Source organism: Zootoca vivipara, chromosome 3, assembly GCF_963506605.1.
Source record: "Zootoca vivipara chromosome 3, rZooViv1.1, whole genome shotgun sequence".
NCBI lineage: Eukaryota > Metazoa > Chordata > Lepidosauria > Squamata > Lacertidae > Zootoca > Zootoca vivipara.
In genome coordinates, this window is record NC_083278.1 from 49,701,545 (window position 1) to 49,719,407 (window position 17,863).

General features: G+C 40.8%; 1 protein-coding gene and 1 long non-coding RNA gene across 2 annotated transcripts in view; one reads left to right on the top strand and one right to left on the bottom strand.

Annotated features, from left to right (window-relative positions):
* The window catches only part of REV3L (REV3 like, DNA directed polymerase zeta catalytic subunit), a 58,890-nt gene extending 50,731 nt beyond the window's left edge, over nucleotides 1-8,159 (bottom strand). The window contains exon 1 of the mRNA XM_035109081.2: nucleotides 7,790-8,159. Coding sequence (XP_034964972.2) covers nucleotides 7,790-8,123 — 334 coding nt within the window. The 5' untranslated portion in view covers nucleotides 8,124-8,159. The remainder of the gene's footprint in view (nucleotides 1-7,789) is intronic.
* A 22-nt stretch (nucleotides 8,160-8,181) lies between these two features.
* On the top strand, nucleotides 8,182-17,383 carry LOC132591894 (uncharacterized). The gene is made up of 2 exons (XR_009557333.1): nucleotides 8,182-8,643; nucleotides 13,030-17,383. It is a non-coding gene; the product is annotated as an uncharacterized LOC132591894 (long non-coding RNA).
* The last annotated feature ends 480 nt before the right edge of the window (nucleotides 17,384-17,863 follow it).

Here is a 17,863-nt window from a genome sequence, read left to right on the forward strand (position 1 = left end):
ACTCAAAGGCTGGAAACACTTTCAACTTGGATGAAAAATTAACTCAGCAATGTAAACTTATGAAGGAAGAATACAAAAACATGGCTTCTTGGCTATGTGGTCCCTGTTTATCTATGTTAATTCACAAGATGGAGAGATATGGATGCTGCTCTGATTGTTTTGGCAAAATATCTTTGTATGGCTATTGGTGGCATTTTTTGGAGTAGACTAGGCATCCCCAAACTGCGGCCCACCAGATGTTTTGGCCTACAACTCCCATGATCCCTAGCTAAGAGGACCAGTGGTCAGGGATGATGGGAATTGTACAGTAGTCCAAAACATCTGGGGGGGCCAAAGTTTGGGGATGCCTGGAGTAGACCTATGAAACTAATAGACCTGACAGTCATATACAGTGGAACCTCGGGTTGCAGATGTAATCCGTGACGGAGGCATGACCGCAACCCGCAGCGTTCATAACCTGCAGTGCTGCGTCTGCACATGACGCAATTTGGCATTTCTGCGCATGCACGAAGTGTAATTTAGCGCTTCTGCGCATGTGCGAGTGGCAAAACCCAGAAGTAACCCATTCTGGTACTTCCAGGTTTACCGCGGTCCGTAACCTGAAAACGCGTAACCTGAAGTGTCTGTAACCCTGAGGTACCATTGTACAATACTTTTCAATGGCACTACTTTATATTTTAACTGCATAGGGAAAATACATGAATATAAGTTTATGTATTTTTATGCCATGTTATTTCAAAGGAAAATTATCATATTTGATAATCATATGCATGACCCTAATTAAAACAAAATTAGACTGTCCAGTATATCAACAGAGTAGGTCAAGGAATTTCGTATACAAAAAACCCTCATAACATAGATAGAAAGATTATTGCTCATATACTCAATTCCATGACACTATCACAGATTTTGGAAAAATCCAAGTTTGCTATCAGGCACCTGAGAATTCCCTTCCCACTGCAGAAAAATGTTACCATATGCGTGTGTGCCAGTGAGTCTGTTCCTTCCTCCCACAGGACCAACAGATAAAATCAGCTCTGTGAGAATGAAAAAGGGATGGGGGCGGGGTTGTTTGTGTTTGTTTGCTTTACCGTATCTGCAGGTGAATGGGTGGGAGAACTGTAAAACTGAATAATTCCAAAATTGTACACTGCATTGACAAAATAGCAGTGTATGAATCCAATCAATCAATCAATCAATCAATCAATCTATAACCATTAAAATAAACATGTAGGACATGTTAGCAAAATAATAGGAAGGACCTGAAATCACAAGATTTTAAAGCATTTCCTTGTTGTGGCTGCTACTTGGTATCAAGGGATCCTTTTTTTCTAAGTAAACAGCAATTATACTAGTACTCCCTGTAGGGCTGGGGGTGGGAATATCTAAGGTGCTAACAGTTTTGATTATCTCCTAAACTGCAATCCAGAGCTTTATATGTATAGCTGAAAACCATGACTGGAGTGAGGAATCAATATTTTTTTGGTGCAGCAGCTTCCAGAAACAAAGAGGCAAATAAAAATTCAGTTTAAGAGATTTGGAGAAAAAGTTTTTAGAAAAAGTCTTGAGCACAGAATCAAGAATCAGGCCATTCATACTGCTTAAACAAGGAGGGAGGGGGGAAGGAGACAGAGGGAATTGACCTCATATACAGTATACTACCCAAACTTCAAGTGAAGGCAAGTTAGCAATGTAACAAAAAATAAATAAAAATCCTTTGGCATGTGGCTGCAGTTTGGTAAAAGCAAAGTATAGCATTCTACCAATTTAGTGTTTTTTGGCATGCATAGGATTTATATATAGGCCAAATGACTGATAATAAAATGCAAGCCAAAGATGAACCAAATATTAAAACACTTTCTCAAGAATTTAAAACTACTTTTCTCTACTTGTTTATTTCTTATTATAAATTATGAAACTGGAATACACATTTCCATTAAAAGCTAGTTAATCTTTTTTACTTTTCTATTATATGAAAATAGTATTAAACCAGTAAAAGCAACACTGAGGGCTACTTCTATATTATACAGCAGTAAATTTATGTTTACCAGCTTGTGTACAAGGGCGGGAAGACAGACCAGCTGAGACCAACTGAGACCAACTTCAACTCCCTGGCGTATACAGCCATATCATATGAACAGTGGAAGCATACATTTGCTGCAAACACTCGTTACATTTTTAGATGTACATGTAAAATGCTTTACATACACATGCAAACATATAATTGGTGCAGCAATGTATTTGATGCTCATGTTTCCATTATTTCGTTGTGTCCAATATAACACAGTAATCCTGGAAAGAAAATCTTTTCTCCTACATAAATGAACACTTCAGCATTTACCTGATTTTTCCAAAATCAATGAAGATTCCAACACAAATATATTTGATATTTCATTAAAACATGATTCAAACAAAAAAACTATATTCAACTGGCTTTAAGTGGGTACTGTGTAAGCATTTCTGGAGAGGGATTCAACAACTGGAGTGCCACTGCCCAAAACACACACCCTCCAGCAACCAACAGTTGCTTATCATTTGGTGAGGGCACCTGGAAAAGGTCCTTCAGAATCTGGCTAAGTATATATGGGAGGAGATAATTCATGTCACCTTGCCATAGCTATTTAAAATTAAATCAGCACTTTGAATTATTATTATTAAAATTTCTGTGCCTCCCTGGGAATAGCATTCCACAAACGGGGAGCCACTGCAGAAAAGGCCTGTTCTCGTGTTGATGCCCTACAGACCTCTCATGGAGGAGGCACATGAAGAAGGGCTCGGATGATGATTGAATTGGACCTGGAAACAGAGTCGAAGTCAGTGCAAATGAAGAAGTACCGATGTAATTCAGTCATGTTAAACAGTCCCGGTTAAAAACCTTACTGCCTGGTTTGGAGGTACCTTAATTTTTCAGACCATTTTCAATGGTAGTTCCACATACAAGAAAATACAGCAATCCAAGACATGTATTCTCCTTTACTAGCTATTGCACTGGATTAGTCATGGAATATGTGGTACAGTTCTTATCCCCGTCTTCCCCTAATACAGTGGATATTCAAGAAATTAAGCCCCTTTACTTTACTGACCCTGCTGTGCAGAGACGGCGGCAGCTGATGGAACAAAATTCCCTCTTCACCAGGATTCTTGTTTGTCCCCGTACCTCAGAGCAGCTACCAGTAGGCCTTTGCTTTCCTTCTCCCTTACCATTATCACCCTACTGCTACTAGAAGGTGTTTGTTGCTAATGTGTCAAGTGCTATACAGGACATAAAAAGGTTTTATGCTCTTTGCCCTATACAGGTGTCTAGACTCTAGACATAGTGAATAGCACAAGGTCAGAGAGAAGTGTGCAGAGGACAACCAAGATGATCAAGGGTCTGGAAACCAAGCCTTATGAGGAACAGTTGAAGGAGCTGGGTATCTTTAGCCCGTAAAAGGAGAGACTGAGAGGAGATAAGATAGCCATCTTCAAATATCTGGTTTACTGCAATGCACTTGTGCTCAATCTAGGGGCTGCAGTTAGTGCAGAATGCTGCAGCACAGTTGCTGACAGGAGTGAGACCTTCCTCTGTTCTGTGATCTGGGTGTTCATTTGCTACTGGGCCAAGTTTATGGATTTACTATTAGTAAATAAAGCCCTTACCAACTTGGGATCTGTGTTTGTCTCTACACAGTTCCATCCTTATTTCAGACATCATTATATATGAATATATCGTGACGTTTAGCTGGTGATATGTCACAATGTTGAAAACCAGATATTGCCCAGCCCTGCTGTTTACTTACAGGATTGCTATACCACATATATGCCCACACAATCGCTTTGATCTGTAGAACAGGCACTGTTACAGGGCACATAATACTCGTTCAGCACTCACACACACAAAATTGATCTTTTAGCATAGTGGCACAAACACATTGGAATGCCCTGCCTAAAATAAAATTAGGCAGGAATATTTGCTATAGTCTTTTCATTGTCTACTTAAAACATTTTTGTTTAGGTATGCCTAGGCAGACAAGTAGTTATATGTGTTTTATAACTTTTTAACTATTGTTGATTTTAAACATCTTCTGAATATTTTTAAATACTTGTTTATAGCGTCGTACCTTGGATCCCAAATGCTTTGCGAGTCGAATGTTTTGGCTCCTGAACACCACAAACCCGGAAGTGAGTGTTCCAGTTTGCAAATGTTCTTTGGAACCCAAACGTCCAACACAGCTTCCGATTGGCTGCAGGAGCTTCCTGTAGCCAATCAGAAGCTGTGCCTTGGTTTCTGAATGTTTTGGAAGGCGAATGGACTTTTGGAAGTCGAATTCTGTTCGACTTTCGAGGTACGACTGTAATTGTTTTTCGCAATAATTCTAATGTTTTATTTTATAAACTACTTTGAGCTTTCTTGTTTTCAACAATCAAGCAGTATATTTATATTTTTTAACAACATATATAAAATAAAATACTGGTAAATATCTGAAGTATGGTGGGATAAAGAACTCTTTTAGTGGATGTGCCTCAGCTTGAAAATATTCTTCCCAGAAAGTGTCACTTAGTGCCCATTTTGATGTCTTTCTAGCAGCAGCCAAAGGCTCTTTTATATTTTAGGCCTTACAAGGTTTTTGAGCTAAAATCTTGCTAAAGAATATGCCTTTCCAAAGAATATACATGTAGTAGGGAAATTCAATAGCTATTTGATATTCTCCTCATTACTCCCCATTAGAGGTTAGCTCATTTTCCTGTTAAAGGCAATAAAGTTGTCAAAGGGAAACTTTCTAGTGTCAGTCTGCATATAAAATTAAGAAGCAACAATGATAATACTTATCTCCAGCCTGTTCACATGGTTGGCTGCTCATTTTCTTTCCCATCCAGAGAAAATAGAAATGCTCCCCAACCAATGAAATGCACAAGATTCAATAATGGAAACAATGTATTTACCAAAATTCAAATCGAGTAGTTCATGTATGAATCCCCTATCCGGCTATAATCACACTAGTATTATATTATGCAATATATTGATTACTTCACTGTGAGGTTGCATGCTACATCCCACAGAAGATTAGTTGCTATGTAGAGGATTCCATAAAGAAACTGGTACTGCAGTTCTTTAAATGACCACTGCCCTAGAACCAGGCAGGGAAATTTTTGTAAATTGGAAGAGCTGCCCCCCTCCAATCAGCAATGTATTACAAAGACTAGCCAACAGAGACTAGTAAAAAAAGTTGTGGGTTGATGTATTTGGGGGACTCTCTTGTAAGAATACTCTGGTCACTGTTGTCATGTTGGATCTTATGCAAGTCATGGGAACACTAAACTGATGAGGCATGAAACTTTGATAACAATGCATTAGCTGTAGATTTTTAAATCTTCTTCTTTGGTAGCCAAGTAAGATTGTCTTCCAAAGACAAGGTTACAATAGCACGGCTATATAATACAGGTATACTGAAGCATGGTACAATGACAAAATATTAACTTGACAATTTTTGTACTGCCAGATATGCAGTCATTATATGAAAATTCTGTTCAATTTCAGTGAGACTTCCAGTCCATTCTTATGCAGATTTACTGAAAGTAACTTCCACTGAATTCACTTTGAATATTATTTGGCTTATTCCCAAGTAAGATTGTATAGCAGGCAGCTTTAAGGATGTTGAGAAGTGCTGCTCAAATCTTTTTTCCATTCTGTAGCTCTCTCAAGGAGATGTATCAGGCTAAGCTTTAAACTTTTTAGAAGTAAAGAAAGAACATCTTATTTCACAGGCCATGTAAAAGTGCATCCCATGTTATCAGGAAATTTTATTCAATTACTCTTTATTCTACATTGTGCGGGGGGGGGGGGCTTTGTCATAGTATGTTCCATTGTCATACAGGGATGGACAATTTTTATCTTGGCTTGTGGTCAGCCATCACTTGTGGTTGCCTCCCTTCTCTCATGCCCTGTGTCATATGCAGAGAGGTGATTCTGGGCATTCCTAGAAGGCACTGAAGTACTGCCCCCCCTTTTGTAAAAGTCCAGTGAGAAGGAAATAAAATATCCTCTCCATCTCACAAGTTGCCCATGAATTGTAGAGAATTCTGGTAGAAAAGGAGGGTGCTTTTTATGTCTTTTGTTGGGCTTACACAGGACATATATTGCTTCTCCTCCCCATTCTCTGCACTGGGTATGCAGGGATGTTCACTGCTGCTGTGGATGGGTGTGTAAAAATTTCCAAAAGGAAACATCATAGATCACAGTACTCGGGGGGGGGGGGGGCGGGACGGGACAAGAAGCTACATTTAATGCAAAACCATGCTGCTTCCACAGCTTCCTTCATACTTAGGTAAACTGGGTAGTTGTTTTCATAATTCATAACACTCAAATATTCTCCCTTCATAAAATTAGTCTTAAAACTAATTCAAAAAAGTAGGTGAAAATAACATGTGACATATTAATTACTGCCAATAATATGTAGGATACTAAACACAAGCAAAGAATTGTAGAAGAGCTATTGATGTTTTACACTAGCATATCATGTCCAACCTACTTCCTTGTTATTCATTACAATATTTGGCCTAAGTCTGAACTATTGTGTCATTTTCTTGTATAAGTCCAGTCTTTCACCATGCAATCATTATCACTATGTGGAATCATCAATACATACATGGCCCAGCTGAAACACAAACTGTGTAGTTGTCCAGGTAACTTTATGGCTATCAAAGGTTTATATAACATCAACTAAAACTGGTTTGTTAAAACAGTAATGGAAAATTATTATTATTATTATTATTATTATTAAAAACCCAGTAACAGTGGTTAGCTGGACTGGCGGTGCAGGAAGATGACGGAGTAGAGAAAAAATGAAAAGAACAGAATGTAGTAATATATGGATATTAACAATGAATTTTGAAAGGAAAACCAGTTTTAGAAATTTTCTGAGGGATTAGAATAGTACTCCTGCAGTGGAGCCAACAGCTCTTATTTACCACCCTAACGAATTTATGAAGTTTGCAGACTGGCAATTTAAAGGCAGGTTTCACCATTGATTGAAAATGTCCCTATTATGGATGCTTAATGAAACCTTTCATGAAATAAGAACAGGCTCAGGAACTTCCTACATGAGGTGTGGAAACTCTACAGCTGAGGAGGTTATGCTTTAAAACAGACAGACAACAATAAAAAACCCTCCCAAGATGAGTTGTTGCTCAGCACTGCCACTAGTATAAAATAGCCCTGTTTATACAGCTGCATTTCATTACGGCTTATAACATTTGTAATACACGGGGGCGGGAGGGGAGCGTATCCATCCACTTCCAGCAGCAAAAAGCAAAGGATACACTAGCAGTGCACCCGAGACACACCAGCAGCAAGTAGAGCGCCCTCCACCCTCCGACCACCTCCCATCTGTGCAACTGTCAGGGGTCAGCGGCGCAGTCCCTACAAGGGAAGGAGGCGCTCTCCCGGCGTTGCCTGCGTGCCATAGTGAACACAATAATACACAGACACACCGCGGCGGGGGCTGCTTTCCGCGGCCGCCGCCGCCACCACCAGGCGGGGCCCCGGCCATGGGCGACTTCACTCAACCGCAGCGGCCAAAGGGGTGGCGGCGGCAGGTAGGTGAGGCACCCGCTGCAGCGCGCCAACACCGCAGGGAGGAAAGGCAGCGCCTGTCACTCAGCCAGTCACAAAAAGGAGAGGCAGCCCCGAGAAAAGGGCTGCTGCTGCCGCGCTTGCAAGATGCCGGAGCCGCCAATGGTTTCTCAATGGGGCGGAAGAGGGGGAACCTGCTGCACCCCCCATCTGGGCGGTTCTCTCTCTCTCTCTTACCTGCCGGGGTGGCTCCGAAGACTCTCACGACGGGCACCTTCTTGACGGGCGCCTCTCTGAAGTGGGACTGGCAGGGGTCCAGGCCGGGCAGAGGGCTGCTCATGTAGTAGTCGGCGGTCACGACCCTCACTGAGAACATGTTCGCCACTGCGGGGGGAGGCGCCCCTGAGGGCGACCGTTGGGCGCACCGCGAGGCTGGGGCGCACCGCCCCCCCACCCCGCACTTACGCCTCCTCAGGCGGCAGCGGCGGCGGCGGCTGCTGCCACCCCGCCGCAGCTCGAGCGCAGCCCCCTCCCTTTCACCCGCCCGCCGCGCGCGCTTCCTCGTGCGCATGGACGAGCGGGCGGAGCACTCATGGGAGGGGAGGAGGGACCCGACGTGTGTGCGCGCGCGCGCGCGCGCACGCTCCAGCCCAGAGGCAACGGCAGCGGCGGCAAGCCCGGGCAAAGCTCGCCCCAGCCAAGGCGATTGTGTACGCCTCACATGGTCAAAAGCAGGAGTTCCTTGGCTGCAGCTGTTGTTGCCATGATGATGATGTCACGGACCCAACCACCGCCGTTGGGTGACGGAAGGGGTGTGTTGGCGGTGCCGACCGAGAAGCGCAGGGAGGGCGGGCTGTTGCTTTCTTTTCCCCTCCCACCTCCAGCTTTAGCGCGAGAGTTTGGTTTCTACTTAGTGACAGGAGGCATCGGTGGCTCGGCTTTCGGTCGCGCGGGCCTGGGTGGGAATGAGAGAAGCCTGCGGAATGCCGAATCGCGGATGGGCGGGGCAGCTTCGAGGCTTGGGTGGGGGCTGTTCATGATCAGGGTCCATGTTTGGCCGCCATTTCGGAAGCGCTTGTCTGTAGGAAAAGGTGAGTCTTTGGGGCGCTTCAGAGGACAAGAGGAATCTCGGGTGCCGGTAACATTTATGGGGCACAGACATAAGAGAAGGGGTTCAAGGCCCTTCTAAGGTAACGTCTCCTCTGGGCGCGCGGGGTGGGGGGCGGTGCAGAGGAGAGAAAGATGAATGGAGCGCGGCTTATAAAAGGGCGGTTGCCGCTGAGCGTGTTCCCGATTGGACGGGGCGGGGCTACTCTCGTGCTCTGCGGAAGTGGAAACCGCCGTGCTCTTCTCTTTGCTCCGCCCGTTGCCACAGGTGAGGAGCTCAACTGCTTTCGCAGGAGCCCCTATAATATGAAGGTTAAACCCGGGCGCTGTTGAGCAAAGGGCCTCCGGTAGAAGGGGCCTTGCTTCTACTGTTGCGTAGCTATGTGTTTTACACCCACCCACCCTCACGCTTCGGGATGTATATGTGGGTCAAAACTTGAAATACCTGGAACGTCATGTCTGATACCTGTTATACTCATACTCTGATCCCCCCCCCGCCCTTCCTTTGAGACGAAACTTTGGGACTCTAGCCATTATTCAAACCTGAAACCCGGAGTAGAATGTATTAATCATTTCCCCTCCATCCAGATATGTCAGTGTTCAGTGGAGTGAATGACAAATGGAAAGCGTTGCTTCACTTGGCCAGTTAATAATGTTAACCCTTCTGTTTCTCCAGTCACAATAATCATCAGTTTGTCTGGAAACCAGCAATATCTGTCAGGTTGTGTTTCCCTTCCAGCACAGACCTCAGAAATGACCGGAGCTTAACACTTAAAGCAACATTATTTTATAAGGATACAAGCACCACATCTTATGTGTTTGCAGTTTAGGTTATGCTGCAAGTATATTAAAAAGAATGCTTTATCTAGTAAAGATAATAGTGCTAGATTATTTGACACCAATAGTCCAGTCTTTTGTGCACAATTTGAAGCTTGGCAAGCTTAAGTTGCTGCACTGTTTTGGACATTATAGAGGTTTATAACATAGGTAATGTAAAGAACGTGGATTGTGTACTTGCCCCCTTTTCAATATTTGTGGTCCTTCAGTGAAAGAGATTCAAGTCACATAAAGTATTTTCCCCACAATGTATAAATAACTTAGGAAGATGTAGGGATAGCCACTATTTGATGGCTTTAAAAGGGGATAAGAACAATTCACAGAACCAGGTCTATCAATAGCTATTAATCATACTGGCTATGTGGAACCTTCAGATTCTGCTTGAAAGAGTTACAGCCCTTTCCTTGTGCTCTTTTGTCAGCCACTGTAATCGATGGACAAGCACACTTACCTACTGTTACCACATGCTTACGGTAGTTTTGTTGGTGGCCTTTTGGTCATGAGTGTGCCACATAGATAAGCCAACTGCCTCGGTCCAGTATACCTGAAGGAACGTCTCCACCCCCATCATTCTGCCCGGACACTGAGGTCCAGTGCTGAGGGCCTTCTGGCGGTTCCCTCACTGCGAGAAGCCAAGTTATAGGGAAGCAGGCAGAGGGCCTTCTTGATAGTGGTGCCCGCCCTGTGGAACACCCTCTCACCAGATGTGAAAGAGAACAACAACTACCAGACTTTTAGAAGACATCTGAAGGCAGCCCTGTTTAGGGAAGCTTTTAATGTTTAATAGATTATTGTATTTTATTATCCTTCTGGAAGCCGCCCAGAGTGGCTGGGGAAACCCAGCCAGATGTGCAGGATATAAATAATAAATTATTATTATTAACTGGGGGCTTTTGTGGTTTGCAATGATATAATAGTCGTGCCAAACCTAGTAGGGGTTCTCAGCAGTGTAGTAACATCAGTTAGGTCCATTTACCGTGTTTCTCCGAAAATAAGCCATACCCCAAAAATAAGCCATAGTGATAGGCAGTTTAACCTTGTAGGTTAAAATGTACCATACTTAAAAAAAAAGACATCCCCTGAAAATAAGCCACCGTGGTCTTATTTTTGGAGAAACACAGTATTGGCCTATGCCAATATATATAATATATTGGTCACCCAATATAAGAAGCACACACACAAAATTCACTGTTAATATGATCAGATATGTATGTTTTACCAGATATGTATGTATGTATGTATGTATGTATGTATGTATAAGTATGAGTTATGCTGGGCTGGTAGGACATGTGACCAAGCTGAACAGAGTTTCACATATGGGTAAGCGTCCCTGTGGAATGCCTCTTTTTCAGGACTTGCGCCAACCTCAGATCAGATTTCTCTTAACAGGACTCTAAGAGTAGAAATTCAGGGAATAGCAAGCATAAAATGGTTGCTAAATTTCTGCTGGTTTCTTGTATACTGGCTTACATTGTGCCAGTTATAATCTTCCCATCTGAAGAAGAGTCATGGTTCAGTGGTAGAGTAGAAAGAAAAGAGGGAAACAAATTGCTGCTTGTGGGGGGAATGGTTCCTTCTTAAGCAGTGCAGACTTTGGAAATGTTCCATGAAAGTTTTCTAAATGTTCCAAGCCACTGCTACAAAGAGGAATGTGGAGGGAAGGAATTCCAGGAACAGACCTTGTTGATAGGCATACTTTGCTGTCTTCACTTTTTCCTGAGACGCTCTCTGCAGGTTAAATAAGGCATGCAACAAAACATTCAGTTCCCCCACCCACCCACAGATAAGTTCAATATTTCAACAGTAAAAGATACACCAAAATATTAAACCAATTCATCTGCAAGTGTTTGCCGCAGCTGTGAATCAAAGGTTGGATGGTGAGGTTAGAAAGCAGAAAGTATATGATTAATGGTGATATCAGCATAGGAGAAAGTGACAAGAAGAGCTGAGAATGGAGAGGGTTTCATTTTTCAGATGCTCTTGGCTGGTGTCTCAGTTGCTTGAAGAGCAATATGGGTGGGGCAAGCCAACCAATAACCATGAAACCATGGTTGAAGAACTGTCTGGGTTCAGACATAATGCTAAACCATAGTTAAAGTCAGCAACAAACTATGGCTTTTTTGTTAACAGACCATAGTAAAGTGCTTTACTGAAGTAACATGTAATGCTAAACTGTGGTTTGATATGTGCAAACCAGGTCAAGAGATGATATTGAGTTAGGTGGACCAGTGGTCTGACTCTATTCGTCAGTTTCCTAAGAGATAACTAAGGGTCAGTTCTGAAAATATAAGGAAATTTTCCCTCCTTTTTTGTCCAGTACAGATAAACTGTGACTTATGTTCATTTAACACCTGCAAGTTCAACTTTATACATTTGGCTGAAAAAAATTAAAGGGGAATAGGTGTCCAGGAAAAAAAATGTCAGCAATCCTACCCACCACTGCACTCACCTTGAGAGAGTGTTCAGAGGGGCAGTTGGAGAGTGTGAACAACCTTGCAAACAGCGTGGAGGGAAAAGGTGTGAGCTGCTTTTGGAGAGTGCAGAGGTGCAGGGAGAGACCAATGGTCTGTTTCTGTATTTATCTTGAACAGATGTGTTCAAATCCTGCTTAGAGCTGAAACATATTGTCTGGTAAATTGTCACCCAAATTATTTTAATTTTTTAAAAAAATCATTCTCGACTTACACCTCTGAAGTTCATAGAGTGTGCATGAACACTTATTATAAACATTGTTGAAGCTCCTTAGCCACTGTTAAAATAGAAATTTCATAAGGAAAAGAAGATACCATATTATGCAATATCCAAAGGTCCTAGTCAGATTTTGTGTTGAAATGAGGAATTTCTGCCCTTTGCCTTTCAGAACTCCTGACATCTGTTGCTAAGCAATGTTTACATTCCTCAGTAATCAGCTACAAATTTGAATAAATAACTGGTACCAAAGAAAATTAAACAGCTCTGCCTAAGTGTATGTCATTTCTTAGTCACCTATCTGTCCCAAATGGCCTTTGAGTTGTACATAGTATTAAAAACAAAATAGCATGACACTAAAAAAACTTGGGTAAAAAGTTAAAAACAAACCATAACACCACAGAGCAGCAATGGCGCAAATAAATTACACCATTACACAAAATTAATTTAGTTAAAATAAATTTAGCTAAATTTTTTAATATCAACACGCTGGAATCAATAGAACATTATTTTGTGAGGAATCATTTTTCCCCTGTCTGCAAAAAGTAAAGAAGACAGGGATAGCATTAATTTCTCAATATCAACTGATAAGCCAAAGTCCGCAAAGTTTGAAACAAACATGATAGATGGACCCAATTCTGTTAGTTTCTACCAGACTTTATTATGTTTAAAATACAATTTAAAAGTGTGTGTGTATGTGTATATATAATAGAGCAATTTTTTTCATATAAAGTTACTGTCTTCGCTTTGTTTATAAAATAAATACTCTTTTAATGGATTTTTTAAAGTTAAGTTAATAAATAGGGATGCAAAGAAGTAAAAATATTTCTTTCCAATGTTTTCAGCTCCGGTTTCATCTTTCTCATCAAATATACTAGTGAGGCTCCTTCCAAGGAACCACAGGACAATTTAAAGGAAGATAGAAGCATGTCAAAGAATGAAAGTAGTTTTTTCCACCAACTATTTAACATTTGTTTTTCTTATATAAGCTCATCTGAATTTGTAGCTATGAGTGAACTGGTAAAGTGTGCTTCAAAGAAAATGAAGCATGTGTGTGTGAATGGTACTTAAAGCAATAGAATTTCAGGTTATGGTTAAGTCTTGTGGATTGTCGCGTAGGATTGATGCTTAATTATCTAAGGGTTGTGCTTATGGAAAGGAATAATAATATTACTTTTGAAAAGACCACCAGGAATGCAAACAAAATTTTTGCTGTTTTGATAGCTGGCTCTGTAATGACTCTATTGTGTGTGTGAACATTTAACAACTATAGCTTGATTGGTGGTTCTGATTAGCTTCAGTTTTGTGATGGTACATTTAATGTCTATTAGTGGTAGCAGCGGCAGAGCTATTTTTCCCCCAAGCCCTGCATGCTAATATGTTCTGGTACTCCCCATTCATAGTAAGTCTAACAGCTGGAATTGGTTTGCATTCAGTGACTTTGGATGCAGTACATAATAAATAGTTGTGAACTCCATGTCACAACAGCGTAGAAAGTGACATTTGGAATAGAGAACAGTGGGCAAACAAAATTTTGGCTACTGCTCGTTTTTTTCTAGTAGGAAGAATTTGATTTTATTGCAGGTGCTGACAATGAACACATAATTTTTGCTGCAGCTCTGTTTGCCATTGGAAAATGTATGAAAGTATGTATTTTGAAACAATCTGTGTTATGTCCAGCAACCCTGAGTATGGAAAAGCTGTCAACTTGAATATTTCAGTTGTTTCAACAAGTAAAATATGTAATAAATGAGGTCAGTTTTTTCTAGTGGAAACATGACAAAATTCTATTTTGTTTATTGAATTAAATAAATGAACTTGTGTTTTCAGCTGCTTTGAATGCTGAGGACCTTGCATGATCTCACAGTGCTGTGGAAACTGCAGGAACCGATCATCTCAGTCTAAGCAGAAATTGTGATGAGTTCTTATCTTTCTGTTCTTAGTACTTTTGTCTCAAGCCTGCAATGGCTTTCTTGAAATTGGCATCACAGTGCAGATTCATTTCATTTCATTTACTGCTCATTTTCAGATTTTACAAAATGATTCTCACATTCTCTCAAATGTTTATTAGGTTGTTGTTCTTATATCTTAATTTTCCTAGATGAATCTTTTCTTGTGAGTTTTAAGTATGTTTTAAGCGAAAGTAGGATCCCTTTATTATAGTGTACTGCTGCAAAATAACTGTTAGCTTTTTTAAATCACTCAACCTGTAAGACTTCTGATTACAGGAAATGGGAAATATGCAAGAACAGTGCTCTGAATAAAGGTAAAGGGACCCCTGACCATTAGGTCCAGTCGCGGATGACTCTGGGGTTGTGGCGCTCATCTCGCTTTATTGGCCAAGGGAGCCGGCTTACAGCTTCCGGGGCATGTGGCCAGCATGACTAAGCCGCTTCTGGTGAACCAGAGCAGCACACGGAAACACCGTTTACCTTCCCACCGGAGCGTTACCTATTTATCTACCAGTACTTGCACTTCGTGCTTTCGAACTGCTAGGTTGGTAGAAAGTGCTCTGAATACAGAGCTGTAAATGATAAAATTATGCCTAGTGTGAGTTTCAGTAGCATCCCTCAAATTGTGCTGTTTATTCTGCAGTTAACTGTTAATCTTTGCTAATCTTTGCTAATGTAAGCAAATCTTTGCTAATGTAAGCATATGTTATATTTATATTGAGGGTAACATTTAAAATGCTACGGAGAATGCTGATGTTCCTTTCCATATATTCTGATTGAAAAAATAGCAGACCACAATCACCCTTTTAATATATTTATTACATATTTGAGCTACATCTAAAATTCAGTAGAAGAAAACAGAATTGTTTATTAATATGTAATTGGAAAATGGATTTATCTGTTCTTTCATTTGTCATGTTAGATCAGGTATGTGGAACCTTTTGCCCTCCAGATATTCCTGACAGCTGGCCAGGGATGATGGAAGTTGTAGTTCAGCAGCATCTGGAAGACCAAAGGTGCTGCACTCTTGGAATATGTAGTATGTATTTGCAGTATTGTTTAGTTTTGATTTGTATTTGTGGCAAGGCTATATCATTGTAATTGTTAGATTTCCTTTTTATGCATGCTTTTGATATTTAACAAAATGGATACCTGTAAAAAAAGTTACAGTTAATGTTTTACTCAACCATATCTTACTGACTACACAATATTTATATAAGTATCTCTTACAGAATGAAATATAATTTCTTGAAGTATGAAACCCTAGCATCTCAAACTAAACAGAGAGCTAAGATAATTTCAGTTCTGCTAATGAGCAAACAAGAACATGTCTTCTCAGTTAAATGCAAATCCATTCCTCTCTGCTTGTATGTCCTCACTTGAACTTGATCCTTACAGATCTGTAAACGATTATAACTCTTGCTATAACTAGACCAATATGAGCGACTATTTTTAGAACAGACTCCTTATTTAGCCCACATAGAACAGAAAGGATTGTTTTCCACAGCTCAATGAAAAAAGTATAGCTTTTCCAAATGTAACATTAAACACTGTGTAACTTCTGCAGAAGTAGAGCTTCACTTCACGAAGCCATGGTGTAATTAATTCCAGATGTAATTCTGTACTTATTTGGCACCATACCAGGGCAAAATCTGGCCCTCAGCTAGTTAGCTACTTATATGCAGTCAAAAAACAAAACAAAAACACAATTAACTGCACAATCTTGCACATGACTACTCAGGAGTAAGCCACATTGAGTTTAATAGGACCTACTCCCACATGAGTAGGCATAGAATGGCAGCCTAAGAGAAGCATTGTCGTGCTAGAAAGAATACTTAATAAGCAACTAGGTCTCTAACTTCATATGTGGATTTCTAAAACAAAGGAATACAGAAGCTATTTTATCACCAGATGAGACTATTTGTCCATCCTTGTCCATTGTCTGCTTTGTCAATGACTCTTCTGTGTCTGAGGGCACTTCTCAATTTACTATTTTCAGGTCAGATTCTGTCACATACTGGCAAATTCAGGTTGCTCAATCATAGTTGTGCAACAAACCTGCTTCCTCAAAAATCATACTTCTTGTGATAAGGAAAGTGATTGGAAATGCACTGGAAAGTGTGAGATAACACTGCTTTGATGCAATGTCATCTAACTACCTCACAAACAAATCGGAATGAATGCTCCTTCAAAAGCCAAATGTCATCTAATTTCTGGGGGGGGGGATCACAAATGCTCAATAAATGGGTCATCTGGGGGTGTGACATGAGGTAATCTTTCACATCACTTGCTATTGGAGATAACAGGAACCAGAGTTAAATGTCAGTAATGTTATTTCCTCAGCTTTGGTCAGTGATTTAAAGCGGAGCTACGTGTTGTTCAACTGTGGTATCTTATTTTATACTTCAGATTCAGTAATTATGTAATTGAGTAAAACAGTTTTTTTCACATCACTGGTGGGGGGGGGAGAGGATATGCTCCCCTAAAGCCCCCCCCCCAATGTGGCAGTAATACTTTCATACATTGGAACTGGCAGGTGAACAGCAAATTGTGATTTGTTCATTTTCTTAAGTTGTAGTATATGTTGTGTATTAGACTTGATAGGATTTGGCGAGGCCAAGGTTTTAGAATTTAGATTGAGTACATTAGCTTTTTTGTGCATCTTCATTCTGGTTGAGAAAAGGAAGCATTCTCCAAATGACTTTGGCTCTCTGTGATCAGCTTGTTATGCATCCAGTGATGCCTGTGAGATTTAGTGTTTTATCTGCTAGGATTTCCACTGGCAACTGAGAAAACTCATTATGCACATTTATCACATGATCCACTTCATTAGACAAATAGATCTGGGAGAATAAGCTATCCTCCTAGAAGACTCTTCAGAGGCTCCCACACAAACTGTTTACTGATGGATAGGCTTCTTTGGTCAGAAAACAATGCATTTCTTTGTAGTGAAGTGAATGATTCAGGAAGTTCATTCTCCCCTATCCTTATTCAGAAGCTCAGAGAGGAAGCACGGAAAGGAACATCGTCTCAATGAAGCTACAGAGAACCTTTAGTAATAAAGTGTAAATCAATGCACAGTTAGCTGTTAGCTAAAGCCTTCACATTTGTACTGTGTACAATGTACTGTGTACCATGTACATTGTATTGCATGGACACTGTGTCCATGTGTTAGCTGGGCTTGATAAAAATGTGTTTCTTGCCGGGTTTTCTCCGAAAATAAGACATACCCCGAAAATAAGCCATACCCCCCCCCAAAAAATAAGCCATAGTGATAGGCAGTTTAACCTTGTAGGTTAAACTGTAGTTTAAACTGTAGGTTAAACTGTACCATACTTAATAATAAAAAAGACATCCCCTGAAAATAAGCCACCGTGTGTTTTTTTGGGGAAAAATAAATATAAGACGGTGTCTTATTTTTGGAGAAACACGGTACATGCCTAGACATGAGCCCACTCACATTATTATTATTACTAGTGGGAGTGGTGTAGCAACAAAAACAGCTAGACTGTTAAACTGATTTATATGCAATATTATGTTTGAGCACTGTTTGTGAAATTAACTTTAATTTAGAGAATTTAGGAACATAGGACGCTATCGAGTCAGTCCATTGGCATATTTAGCTCAGTACTGTCTATACTGATAGATACAAGCTTTCCAGAGTTTTGTGACAGGAGTATTTCCTAGCCCTATGTGTAGATACCAAGCAGGAGCTGCACCTCTGAGC